Source organism: Octodon degus, unplaced genomic scaffold, assembly GCF_000260255.1.
Source record: "Octodon degus isolate 3935 unplaced genomic scaffold, OctDeg1.0 scaffold00077, whole genome shotgun sequence".
In the NCBI taxonomy this organism is placed as follows: Eukaryota; Metazoa; Chordata; class Mammalia; order Rodentia; family Octodontidae; genus Octodon; species Octodon degus.
Genome location: NW_004524653.1, coordinates 5,836,904 through 5,850,874, shown reverse-complemented (window position 1 = coordinate 5,850,874; position 13,971 = coordinate 5,836,904). Strand labels below are relative to the sequence as shown.

At 49.5% G+C, this 13,971-nt stretch overlaps 1 protein-coding gene across 3 annotated transcripts in view; it reads right to left on the bottom strand.

Moving 5' to 3' along the window:
- Positions 1 to 5,848, bottom strand: part of Zfp64 (ZFP64 zinc finger protein) — an 88,371-nt gene extending 82,523 nt beyond the window's left edge. For 2 of the 3 annotated variants that reach the window (XM_023720794.1, XM_004636025.2), the window contains exons 1-2: positions 5,498 to 5,676; positions 2,465 to 2,704 (exon numbers count right to left, since the gene is read on the bottom strand). In XM_023720794.1, the coding sequence (XP_023576562.1) occupies positions 2,465 to 2,704; positions 5,498 to 5,543 (286 nt within the window). In that variant the 5' untranslated portion in view covers positions 5,544 to 5,676. Of the gene's footprint in view, positions 1 to 2,464; positions 2,705 to 5,497 lie in introns of all 3 variants that reach the window. The other variant, XM_004636027.2, reaches the window with a different exon arrangement.
- Between the last annotated feature and the right edge of the window lie 8,123 nt (positions 5,849 to 13,971).

Sequence of the window (13,971 nt, the reverse complement as noted above, 5' to 3'; positions counted from 1 at the left end):
GGTGTAAAAGGGAAAAAAGCAGTACTCTGCTTGTGTGGCTGCCACAACATCAGGCAGCTGAGTCAGGCAGCGACAAGACTTGGGCAGGCTGCACAGTCTCTGCTCCACCTGTTTGCCTGCCTCTTCATTACTAAGTGTGACCGCCTTCTGGCCACCATGGGGACCATCACACGGTCCTCAAATAACACACGAACTGTTCATTGAGAGGAGAGAAACCTGCAGCATGCTGGGGCCACCAGCCAGTGGACAGGATGCGAACCCAACACCCTGGCTCTGCAGCTTGCACCTCCCTCCTTGCTGGGCAGGAGAAACCTCTTAGCTGGGCATAGAGAGGACCAACCTCAGGCCTGTCCCGTTGGGCGCACAACTTGGGCATTGCAAGGCCAAACAGGACGGTAGGAATCTAAGAGTGGGTCTGAGTAAGGGATCCGGAGGGTGGAAGCAGCAGCAGCGCCCCCCAGTGGATGTGATACTGAGCAACACCGAGGTGGGCTGTGCTTCATGCCAGGGCCCTTCTGTACATTAGAGGGAGTGGCAGCCGCCAAGTGGCCCTCAGCCTTGGCCTCATGGTACCCATGAAGCAGTGATGGGGACCTCAACTCTACATCTCAAATAACAACCTAGTTATGGATGGGTGTCGGGTGTGACTGCGTGCAGTGTCAACAATGGGTGCTGAGGAAACATCTTAGCCTGAGTCCTGGAGCTTAAGGAGAGCCAAGCTGGTTCCCGGCAGGAGAAGCACAGCCTGCAAGGGCGCCTGAGGCCTGAAGATGCAGGGCTCTTTCACAAGCCACAAGACACTGAGGGAGGGAGGGAAGCAGCGTCCTAGGAAGCCAGATCCTGCATGCACAGACTATGGCGGACCTCAAGGTCTTGGGACTAAGGTGGCACCATTGGGGCAAACATGGCAAGGTCCTGCAGCCCAGGAGACAGCAGACAGAACTGTCCAAACTGCAGAGGAACAGCCGTTCAGGTCTGTTTTGAAGGCTCAGCGGATAAACATCCAGATGTGGGACTGGCAAGTGGGTGTGGACACATGTTAAAACAGAACGATAAAATTTAAAATTTGAAGGATGCCACCAAATGGTCTCCATTATCCACAATGACACCCCCAGAGAATGAAGGCAGCGTCTGTCCTTACTTTAATTTGCAGCTCTTTGATGACTGAGGCGACAGCGCAGCCTTTTGGACTCTGCGGCTCTTTGTACATCACCTGTTGCCCTTCATGACTTTATCACTTTCCTCCACCTCCTCTACCTTTTCCTCCTCCTCCTCCTCCACCTCCCCCACCTTTTCCTCCTCCTCCTCCTCCTCCTCCTCTTCTTCTTCTTTCCTGCTTTTACTGGTTTTAGATGTTCTTTGTAAGGTATCTAAAGGATGTTACTCACAGCTGCTGTATCTTTCCCCAAGTTTGTCTTTCAACTCTTCGTTTTTTACTTTGGAAAAAATGTAACCCTCTCTGGGATCCCATGTGTGATTCTTTTCCTTGGGGGAGTCTGTCTACAGCCTGCCTTCTTTGATAGGTGCATCAATATATTTTTAAAATTTAAATTTGAATGTTTTTAAGTAAAGAATACATTTCTCCATTGCCCTATGAAAGTGCTATGTTCCTACATATTCATATACCATAGTATCTCATAAAGGGGTTCCTCTATAAAGATTTCTGTTTGGTCCCCTTTAGTCAGATTATATGGGTATAAGTGTGGGAGTGTGGGGGCAGGTATCTGTGTGTGTGTGTGTGTGTGTGTGTGTGTACATTTATTCTAGAACTTTCATGGCCTCATTTTGTGTATTTAAAGTTTTGATCTCTTGGGCCAGTGAGATAGCTTGGTGGTCTAAAGTGCCTGCTTAGGCAAGCTTAGACAAGCGCAGGGGACCGCGGCTTGATCCCGGCACCACATGCTGTGCTAGTCCTGCCCTCAGGGTGGACTGAGCCAGCCCAAAAAAAGAATTTTTTTTTTTTTTTTTTTTTGATCTTTCAACATTGACAGGTTGAGTGGACACAACAGCGAAGGGGGTTCCGATAGGCTTTTCTGTCTTCCTCGTCAACAGCAAAAGGACAGACATCATCTGTGCCTATTTGTAGATTTTTTAAAAAATCACTCTGTCTTTTGTTCATTCAAACAGGTAATATAAGCTCCAGGCTTACATGTATTCTCACCACCCATAACAACCCCTTGTTTATTGCCATGGTTTTCCTGCCAGGCTTTCTCGGTAGATTTCGTTCTAGAAGCCTGATTTCTGTCTGTCTTGCTTCCCACGGGATGACACCTTGAACTGCAAACACTGTTGAAACCTAGCAGCTCCCTGGCCTGGCTGGGCAGCTGTCTTCCCAGCGGAGCTTGTTAAAAATAATGGATCAGCAGCCCTAGGGGGTGGGCCCTGGGAAGGTATTTTAACAAGTTTCTCTGAGGTGTCTCAGCTATAGCCAGGCCCCTTCTAGCCCCCGACACCCTGCTGGTACCTGTGATGGTTTGGGTCTCAGAAGTGATGGTTCTGGTGGAGGTCTGAGTCTGGGTGGCTGGCACCGTCTCCTCTGATACGAACTGGACCGTGCTGGGGGCTGCCCCGGAAGCGCTGGTCAGCTGGCAGCCACTCTGCTTGTGGGCTACGAAGGCGTCCAGGTTGTTAAACTGCTGCTTGCAGATGCCACAGATGTGGATGTCAGGCGTCAGCTCCACCAGCACCGTCGTGCTGCCTGCAACTTCATGGGACAAAGGAAGGCACACGTTAAGTCCCAGCAGTGCTCAGCGATGATACAAACTGGATGAGAGGCGGGTGGAAGGGCAGGCAGGGCTGAGTCGGCCCAGTGTTCTGTCCACCTCCCTCTTCTTTCCTGCACACAGAAACCTGATTCTGTTCCACCTGCACTGTGCTCAGATGCAGGTGGTGGCTAGTGGGCCCTAGTGGATATTTTCTTGCAAGACTTTTTTTTTTTTTTTTCAGTACTGGGGATTGAACTTGGCACCTTGTGCTTGCCAGGCAGGTGCTTCCGTCACTGAGCTGTATCCCCACCCTAAGACCTTTTTCGATGTGTAAGGCCACCTTACAGTTTGCAGGACAGACCAATAGCCTCTCCTGCCCAAACCAAAAGATCATTATGAAAACCGACCCTTGACCTTTTCAAATACCCTTCCGCTACAGGGCCGCGAGTCTGAAGACTCTCTGCCACTTACACACCTGTGAACCCCTTCAGAACACTGCCAGAAGGGCTTCGGGAAAAAGTCTGGAATTCCTGCTGAAAAGGGAAAGTGCTGGCATGGCTCCCTCTCCTCTTGGCTTTCAGTACAGGTATGACGTTAGGGCTTCTGCAGCCATCTTGTAACTCTGAGGAAAATACTAAGATCTTTACTCATCTGGACTTGCTTCCTCGGGCCTCTATTCTGCTTTGGCAGCAACCAATTCCAGACTTATTAGGCCACCACATTTCACGTTTCTGTCACTTACTGCTAAAATGCATTCTTTTTTTTTTTTTTTTTTTTGAGGAACCGGGGATTGAACTCAGGCCTTTGTGCTTGCCAGGCAATAAAATTCATTCTTAATCGACAAAGACATTATTTCTTTCTAGCAATGATACCAAGAGTGAATATCTGCAAAGCACTTAGCATGTTTCTGGCACTGTATTAAAAAGTATTACATAAATGTTAGTTAACTAAGGTAATAGAATTAATGTCTTTACTGTAAGAACCTTCCTGGGGCCTGGGAGATAGCTCAGCAGAATAAGCACTTGCTTGGCAAGTGCAAGGTCCTGAGTTCAATCCCTGGTACTGCAAAAACAACAACAACAACAAACAAACAAACAAAAAAAAGAACCTTATTTAGTTTTTTTGCATTAGTATAAGAAAGCTCATGCTTATAAAAATACTTGGGAGAAACATGGAGAAAAATATTTATCATCTTTCCAAAATACTTTATTTTCATCACACCTAAAATTGCATATATAATGCACCTAATTTGCTGAAAACTTGTATTTATGTCATGACCAATTTTTCCCAGGTCTAAGGCAAGATTCTCCGTGGAATTACGGAGAGGCCCTGGGCTTCCCATGGTGATGGTCTGTGTTCCCTCCAAGAGAGATCTGTCCTAAGTCCTTGCACATGGCGATGGAAGGAGGACACCCCTCCTCCTGTGAATCAAGGTGCCCTGTAGTTCCAGAGTTACCAGGACAGGAAGGTAACGAGAGAAAACAAGGTGGGGACAAAGGAAGTGATGGGCGGTGCGGGGGGGGGGGGATTCCTTAATTACGGAACAGGACTGATACCTAGGCTGGGGGTAGGGTTGAACTCCACATGTTTCGGGGAGTGGGTGGTTCACGCCTAAGTCATGAACTACCCCTTCCTTGGGCCCCTCACGCTGTCACCCACAGTGACTCTGGACTCGGGTTTTTCTCATTGCAAAATGAGCAGGGCGATTTCTATTTCCTGGGGGTTGTAGAGAGAATTAAATGAGGCTACTCGGAAAAGGTCGGCCATGCCCCGCCCACCCCGTCCCAAAAGTCTTGCGGGGTGAGGTCGTTACTCTCTCCACAGGGCTATCAGCGCACCCAGCACCCACCGAGGAGATGCCGAGTCCTAACGAGGTGGGGAGGCTGGGTTTTGGGGAAATTCGTGTTTTTCATGAGGTGTGCGGGGAATGACCAGCCACGCCAAGCAGCTCAGCTCTCCAAAGGGCCGAAAAGAACAAATGCCAACCTCAGCGCTTATCAGCTGTGAGGGGTCTTCAGAGACTTCTGCACTTCAGCATCGCCGGGAGGCGGCGAAGGAGGCTGCCGTCCAGCCCCACCCCCGAGGTCTGCTGGGCGGGGCCCTCCGAGCCTTTTCGATTTTCCTTTCTTTTTTTTCCACACACGCTCACGCTGCCAGGTGGCTGGCGTGCACTCTGTTCCTCGGGCCACACACTGGGACACGAGGCACAGGTGGTGGTGGGGTGGGGGGTGCGCAAAACCAGGAACTTCACAAAGGGTGATGTCCTCCCCAGAAAAAATGAAAAGAAACCCTATACTCAGAGAAAGGGGCCCCGATCACGCTGCCCATCCAGGCCCCCGCCTCTAAGGCTGAAAAGGTTTTGTAACGCGCCGGAGACCGTCCAATCCTTGGGCTGGTCCAAATCTGCACCACTGAGGCAGAAGTTTTCCCCTCAGGGTTGCCCTGGTTACCCGACACGCTCCCTCCCTCCAGCTTCCCAAACTCCGCCCGGCGGGGTGGGAATACCCCGGGGTGGCGATGGTCCCGACCGCCTGCCCTTCCTCCCCCACCTCGCCCGCCCCAGGGTCCCCCCACGGCTGGTGACCGTGTCCCGCCCAGCGCCTGCTGGGGCGCACACACACCTCCAGCCCGGCCCGCCCTCCCCCGCTCCTCCCGCACCGCGCGCCCGCAGGTCTCCGCCTCGCCGCTTGCAGCCGTCACCCTGATTTCGGGGCCCCGGGCCTGCTGGCTGCGTCGCGGGCGTGCTTGGGCCCGGGCCCCGGAGCGCGCACAGCGCCCAGAACGGCACTTACTTTGCACCGGGCCCGGGAAGCTCTCGGCCTCGCCGCTCGCGTTCATGGCCGCAGCTTGGGGGTCCCTGGCCGGCAGCGGTGCCAGGGCGGGGGGCGCTGCCCTACATGGTGCCGGGACTTTTCCTTTTATTTTCCACACCCCCCAGCCTTCCTTCTCCCAACTCTGCGAGGCGGGGAGGACGGATGTACAGCAAGCTCCACTTCCGCTGCCTAGAGGGCGCTGGCCCAGCCGCGCGCCCCAACCCGGCTTTGCATCAGCGCTGCCCGGGGAAGCGGCGGCGAATCCCCAGCCCCCGGCCGCGCGGTCCCCGCCCCTTCGAGTCCCCCGGGACCTGGGTCGCCGCGCGCATCCCGGCGACGGGAGAGCGAAGAGGTCGCGTCCCCAGGCCGCCCGTACACTGCTGGGCTCAGCGGGCTAAAGCGGCCTCCCTGGCGGGGGCGCCTTGCACCTGCTGGCCTGGGACAAGCGGTGGTGGGCGGGAGCGCGGAGTGCGGAACGGTCGGCGCCGGGCGCGAGGTGCGGCGCCCGGCAGATCAGCGGAGCGCCGGGCGTGTCCCCTGTCCTCCCTGGCCGGGAATAAAGGGGGGCCGTGATGACTACTCCTAACGCCGAGGGGTTTCGTGCTCCACGGAGCGCCCAACTTCATGGCGCAGCACAGTCACCAGGAGGGCTTCTAAGCGCGCAGACGGCGGGGCCCACCCCAGTGTTTGGTCCCGTAGGTCGAAGAGGGGCCCCAGAACGAGCATTTCCAAGTTCCCAGGTAGCTCGGGGTGCTCATGGCGCTGTCTGATCTGCCCACTCGTCCAGCCTCAGCTCTTTCAGTTCTATCCTTTTCGCTCTGCAAGCTGATGGGCTCCCTGCCCGTCCTTACCCCTCCTCCTGCCTTGGAACCTTTGCCCCTTCTTCCTCTGCCTGGATCCATCGGCCCCCGCCCTAACCGATGTGTCTCTGGATTCAAATCCACAATCCTAGGGAGGCCACCTCTGGCAGGCCCTTTGTAATACTGCAGTCTGCAGGCTCCCTCCTGGCCACTTTATCTTTCTTCTTAGGACTTAGTAGTTCCAACATATTGTCGGTACTCTTACATATATATGGATAGCTGTCTGCCTAGACAGAAATCATTCGCTTATATTTTTCCTTTCCCTTTATTGGTCCCTATGAAAGAGGGGATCAACAAACCAAACCTTCTCTTCACTACTATGTTCCCATGGACTTGGCTGGGAGCCTGACAGATAGCAGGATCTCAGTAAATACTGTGAGTGTTTGCTTGCTACAGAAGGGTGAAAACCCTCACCAGCAGAATTCTGCTGTTGAGAACAGTCCTCCCCAGTGTGTCCTAAATAGGCACAATACACTGACACTGACCCAAACCAGGAGGGGACAGAAATAACTTTCAGTCAGTGAGAAGGAGCCTTCAGGGGAGGCCCAAGCGTAAGGACCTAAGCAATTTGCAACTTTGATGTGCAACTTTAGGTACAAAGCAGGTGCTCCTTAAAGATTACTAAGAAAAAGATGCCCCAGAACGTGCATTTCTGAGATAGCTGCAGTTGCTAACTCAGACCCTTTGCCACATCTGGTTCCCTTACAAAACTTCTGATCTCAGCTGGGCGTGAAGGCACACACAAGCAATCCTGTCTTTAATTAAAAAAAAAAAAAAAAGAAAATTAGAATTGGGGATGTATAGAGAGTCCTCGTCATGGCCCAGAAAGTTTATATTTGTAACCCCATGAAAAGTTATTGAAGGTCTAGCAAGTTAATTTCAATCTACCACACCCAGTGCAACCCATGGTGAGAATACAGACACCAAGGCATATTTGTAGTCATGGGGAGCCCTGGGGTCCTACGTCCAGCCTTGGTGATGGCCATCCATAACAAAGGCCTTGACCCTGGGCCAAGCCTGGGTTTTATTCATTCATGAAGAGAGGAATAGCTTGAGGAGGAGTGGGAAGTAGGTGAGGCTGTGAGCGGGGCCTGGGAGGAGGCCTGAAATCACCTCTGCTATGTTCAAGAGAAGGATCTGCAGAGAATAATCCACGTAACACAGCTGGGATAGTAGCTGTTGATTTGGGTCTGGAGCTTCAGCTCTGATGTGTAATCTTTCAAGCCCCAGGAAGTCATAGCCTCTACCTCCAGGCCTGATCCCAGCAGACAGGGAGGAGCATGGGCTGTTCATCCTGTCTTGCCCCAGCTCACACAAGCAAGCAAGACGTGGGGGTTCTGGGGGAAACACGCCTGCCATCTTCAAAGACTACCATCAGCACCTTGGCTGGACCAATATGCATTGCTTAAAGCCAATGGAAGGGATTAGGAAAAGTCCTGGCCGGCTCTGTAAATATCAATACATGGAAATAGGTCAGGCTGAGCCAAAATGGAGGCAGTGGCTCTTCCTTCAGGGAGAGTCGCCCCGGTGGTCCTCCACAGGGATCTACTCTAGTGCAAACCCCTCTAGTACCACAAAAATGAAACACATTCTCTCATCCCTATGGTGTAATTTTTCTCGGAAACTGACCTGAGGTTCCTCTTGACAGTGTACTGTGTCAGGAATAGACCCTTTTCTTATTCTGATCTTGGTCATTTTTTTTGCCTCCTGCGAAACGCCCTCCATAGGTGGCCTCCCACATATGGCTGACCACTAACGGACCTTTCTCTGTTGCTTTCTTTAGGAGGAGTTTGTTTATTGCTCCAGCAACCGTATATTCATAAGCATTGTCAGTGTGCCAAGCACCCAAATGCAGAGCTGGCTGTCCTCTACAGGGAAGAAGGCAGCCAATGCAATATGCCCAGTGCCATCCTGGTGAGGATCAGACCGTATGCGTACCGGTGGACCCAAAGGTTTATGGCGGAGCTGAGCAAGTCCTCTTAGCTCTGACCCTGAAGCCATTATAGGAACTCTGACATTTTTACTGTTATTTTAGAGTACACTCTTTCTTACCAAGGGATGCTTACTGCCAAGCTATGTGCCAAGCCTGGTGGTTGACCTCTGCGACCTGCATGCTTGTGAGTGCCCTCCGTGATGTTCATAAGGAACAAAGTCACCCCACTTGTGTTTGCTTCTCAGAGCATTAGCCCTGACTTGTGACTGTAACTGTATCAGCGATGCGATTTTGTCATCACAAGATGTCCAAAGGCTACGACACAGGGTGGACTGGAGGCTGTGGAAGGTGGGAAAGACCTCAGGGAAAAGGTGGTATTTGGAGGGAAGGGACAGCCATGTGGGGATGGCATGGGGACATTTCTAGCCCCAGGAACCCACAGACAGGCCCTGGTGGGTGGAATTGGCTGTTACCTATCACTCCCACCACGAATGTTGTCATTGTCCTCTGTGCTGCTCTGGCCAGACACATGGCTAAAGTCCAGCTCTTCCCTACCCAATCGGGCAGGGCAGTCCATGGTCAGGGTCATGACATTTCCTCAGGAGACCTGTCATATCTCCTATGTGAAGCACCCCCAAATCACATCGATTTCTGTGTATCTAAGTCAACTGCTCAATCTGTTTGAATTATTTCCTTGCTTAAATAATTTCTGTTAGGAAACCCCCAAATACCTTCTTAAATTGCTTGGAACACTGTATGTAGAGAATGCAGTGTTTTCCCCCTGGTATTGTTGACCACTAAAAGAATAACAGGACTGGGCTGGGGAGATAGCTCAGCATTCAGAGTGCCTGGCTGGCAAGCGTAAGGACCTGGGTTTGATCCCTGGTACCATGTACTGTGTGAGTCCTAGAACCCTAGGCATGCCAAAAATACTGGGTGTGGTGGCACATGGCTGTAATCCCAGGGCCGGAGAGGCAGAGACAGGAGGATCACTATGAGTCTGAGCTGCATAGAGAGACCTTGTACCAAATAAGTAAATAAATAAAAGAGTAAAACAACAACGACGACAACAATAACAAAAAGAACAGGACATAGTGATTATGTTAATTACTTCAAGTTTTGTGTGCAGAAGTACTGTTAACAGAACATTCTATTATTTCAAATGAATAATTTTTTTTTCTGTTAGTAAACATTTAAACACATGTTGTTTCCTAGAACATACACTCATAGTTCACTAAAATTAATGTTCTTGGGGCAGGAAATTTTATTTCTTCTTTGCCTGGTGTGTAGGAAGGGGTAGACGGATGAATAAATGGTTCAGGGATGCTTTGGAAGATTAGTATAAGGCGAGCCTTTGACTATTCCAAGGAAGTATGTTTCCTTTCTTAGTAAACATACAGACACAAGTGGATTGTAATCATACAGAAAGATTATAGATCCCACTTACACTTTATGGTAGCTGATAAGCTTAAATCTCCCTTCTTTTCTTTTTTTTTTTTTTTTTTAATTTATTTGAGAGAGAGAGAGAGAGAGAGAGAGAGAGAGAGAGAGAGGGAGTGAGAGAGAGTGTGGTGTGTGTGTGTGGCCAGCTCAGCCCACCAGGGGGCGGGGCTGGCTGGCATGTGGTGCTGGGGGATTGAACCGGGGTTCCCTGATGCCTTGCCAAGCTTGTTCCAAGTAGGTGCTTTAGACCACTGAGCCATCTCTCCAGCCCCTCCCTTCTTTTCTTTTCTCTTTCCCCCCCTTATTTTCTTATACAAAAGTTAACAATGGCTAAGTCAGGGCTTTCCATTCTCAAAAGTATTTGTAGCACCAACTCCTCCATCAAAAAGTAGTATGGAAATTTGTGGCCTGAGTTTTCAACCACAAATTGAACCACGGTGTGTGGGCTGCTCCAGAGTCCATTGCCCTCTGCTTGGCTGTCCACGCCAGGGGGGCCCAGCCGTGCATCTTTTCTGGGCTTCTAGCTTTCTGATGGGTCCTGCTGGTGGGTAGAAGTCAGAATCTAGAGTATTCTGCTTTGGTAGCAGTGGTTGCTTCTCGTCCACAGCCCCAGATCCGGCTGGATGGGCCCGCTCTAGCCTCAGCTTTTGCCGTGGAACTCCAGTGCCTGTCTCTAAAAACATCACCCCTGCCTTTATTTCCCTCCTCCCTCCCTTCCTGGGGGAAAGCAGGAAGCAGCTTCCAAGTATTATTAATCTCCGGGGAGAGGGTGTACTTATTCCCATGTGGCCTTCCACCCTTCCAGACAAATGTACCAAGCCCCAGAGCGATACTGACCGAAACCTCCATTTGTTCCTTTTTTCCTGGTGGGGCCTTGGCTGACAGCTAAGTGAAGGAGTGTGAAGGTTGTCACTTTGGTCTTGCTTTCCTTAGCATGCTGCATGACTCCTACCTGCGGAGCCCCTCAGGGGAACTTGTTTTGGTCGCACACGCTCCGGCGCTGCACAGACCAGCTGGAGAAGTCTCAGGTGTGTGGTCCGGGCTCACACAGCAGAGGCATGCCTGGGCGCCTCTAAGAGTGCCTCTGTCTTCCTGGATCCTGCTCCAAAATTCCTGAGCGGGAACCAGGAGAGTTTCTATTCCAAAGCCGGTTCAATCACAATATTAGCAATGGCCTGCAATCCTTTACATAAACATAGGTGTCAGGGAAGAAATATTTGAAACTTAAGGGCTCAATCCTCTGCAACAGGACAGGCTCAAGACCGAACCTGTTGAGCAGTAAGTGGTGGGAACACAACCTTTATTTTCATGAGAACTGACCAAGAGCTGTCCCCGGCTCCTAACCAGGTGGCGCACCTGTGATTTCATAGTTCCCTCAGGTAGCTTCATGTGAGCAAGTACGTACAGGCCTGGCTTTTTCTTTTCCGTAATTAATGCATGAACACAGAAACAGCCAAGCAGTAGAAACGGTGTACAATGAAAAGTGGATGTTCCTTCGGTTTTCTGAAACCCTCCAGTTTCTCTGCCTAGAAACAGCCACTGCTAACAGTTTATTGGATGTTTTTCAAAACTTTCAATTACATTCATTATTTTTTAAACATCATCTTATGTTAACAACATTCCATATCTTGGAAAATATTGCTTATAAGAGCATGCAGATTTGCCTCATCAACTTAGGAAGAGCTTAGTTTTCTATTGTATATAAGCATTTACTTAAGCAACTTTCATTACTGGATGTTTAGCTTGTCTTCACTTTTTTTGTTACTAGATGTGCAGGTGCAATTAAGATTTATATGTATACCTGCATCTGCATATAAGAGATTGCAGCTGTAGGCTAGTTTCCGGAAGTAGAGTCGTAGGGTCAAATCTTGAAGTCTTGATAACTTTCAAATGCTCCTTATCTATCCATATTCATGGCTGATTCAGTGGTATCCTTCTCTATCTATCTATTTTTTTTTTAAACAATCCTAATTTTCATTATGAGATCTGGGATCTATTTCAGAGCCACCCTGGCTGCTAAAATGAAAAATCCTCAAGTAACAAAAGGTCAGAGGCGTAGATTCTTATTTCACATTCTTAGAAGTTTCAGCTAGGTGTTTGCATCAGTGAGACAGTCTTCCTTAAGGGCCTGAGAAGGTCTGCATTCTTGCCCTGGCTTCCCACTTAAACACCATTGGTGGGATCCAGTCACATGATCCATCTAAATGCTAGGAAGCAGGTCAGCTGCAGCTCTATGGGGGGGAATATTTCAGGGGGCAGGTAGTTGTCTGTCTTGAAAATGGTTTCCTTCCTTTCCTTCCTTCCTTCCTTCCTTCCTTCCTTCCTTCCTTCCTTCCTTCCTCCCTCCCTCAACCTCCTTCTCCTTCTCCTCCTCCTTCTCCTCCTCCTTCTTCTCCTTCTCCTTCTCCTCCTTCTCCTTCTCCTCCTCCTTCTCCTCCTCCTTCTTCTCCTTCTCCTTCTCCTTCTTCTCCTTCTCCTCCTTCTCCTTCTCCTTCTCCTTCTTCTTCTTCTCCTCCTTCTCCTTCTCTTCCTCCTCTTCCTCCTTCTTCTTCTCCTTCTCCTTCTCCTTCTCCTCCTCCTCCTTCTTCTCCTCCTCCTTCTTCTCCTCCTTCTTCTCCTTCTCCTTCTCCTCCTTCTTGTCCTTCTCCTTCTCCTCCTTCTCCTCCTCCTCCTTCTCCTCCTTCTCCTTCTCCTTCTCTTCCTCCTCCTCCTTCTCCTTCTCTTCCTCCTTCTCCTTCTCCTTCTCCTCCTTCTTCTTCTCCTTCTCCTCCTTCTCCTCCTCCTCCTCCTCGTCCTCCCCCTCCTCCTGCTCCTCCTCCTCCTTCTTCTTCTTTCTTCTTCTTTTCTTCTTCTTCTGACAAGGACTTGCTATGTAGCCCAGGCTAGCCTTGAACTTGCAATCCTCCTGCCTCAGCCATACAGTACTGGGATTATAGGCCCAGACTACCCTGCCAGGTTCAAGGTTTTTCTACTTTCACTCCCCAACACCCTCTCCCCTCCCCACAACTGGTGTTCCTTTTGAGAATGGTTCTTCCTGTTCTACATAATGTTTATCAGTCTCCTCAGTGCTCACACATGCTTATAGGACTCATCTAGTCAGTATCTCCTCCTACACTAGAATTTTTGAAGCTTCTTCTAGCTCCTGTACCATGTATAATCCATTTTTCTCTCAACTGAAGTTCTGTTCCTCATCTGATCTCCCAAAAATCACTCGTGTTTTTTCGTAGTTGAGCTCGGGAACCCATTATGTGAGCCCTCTTTCAGGATGCCCTAGTTGACTCAGGATCTTCCCCTGAACATGGTACCTCAAGATGGCTGTTTTCTAGGACTTGTTACAATGTAATGTGGTGGTTGATTTGTTGGCCAGTTTCAGGGAAGATGTGCTGGCTCCAAGAGAGCTCTTCTCCAGGATGTGCTCAGGCACAGTGACCTGCTCCTTCGGGGAGGCAGACAGGTTGGGCTTACGGGAGCCCCCAGACTGCTTATGCTGGTCAAGACCAGCTTCTTGTGGTTGGGGAGATGGCCTAGTAGAATAAGCACTTCCCTGGTAAGCACAAGGATCTGAGTTCAATCCCCGGTTCTGAAAAAACAAACAAACAAAAAAACAAAACAAAAAACAAAAAACAAACCAAAACAAACAAACAAACAAAAAAACCTAGCTTCTTCCTGGGGCTGTGCCCACTCTCATTCTATACAGAGATACCTCATTTTCTTGTTTAGACATCAGTAGGGAATGTGTTTTTTTTTAATAAAATGCCTTTTACATGAAACATATAGATTTTTACATGAGAAACCTGAACTTGCTTTCATGGACATAATTTTCCTTTGTCAGATTTTATGTCTATACTTCCTGTTTAGGCCTTGCATTGACAGTCTTGTTGCATAATTGGTAAGCACAACCAACTCAAAACACATTAGGAGAAGGAAGTCATATAAAAACATAAAACTATTTTTGGACACTCTTCCAGAAGTTCCCAGCACTAAAAGTTCACTTAAATGTTCTACAAATAAGCATTTCTTTTTCTCTCATTTGAAAATGTTATTTCTTGTGATAATGCAAATGGCTTGCAAGTCCAATCAAACTTATGGATACAATATCATATATTTCATAATAATGATGAAACTTTGGCTGGTGGAAACATGACGGGCATAGTTAGATTAATTCCCTGCAGCTAGCTTGATTCCGTTCAAAGGGCATAGAAGAAAGTGTGGCACAC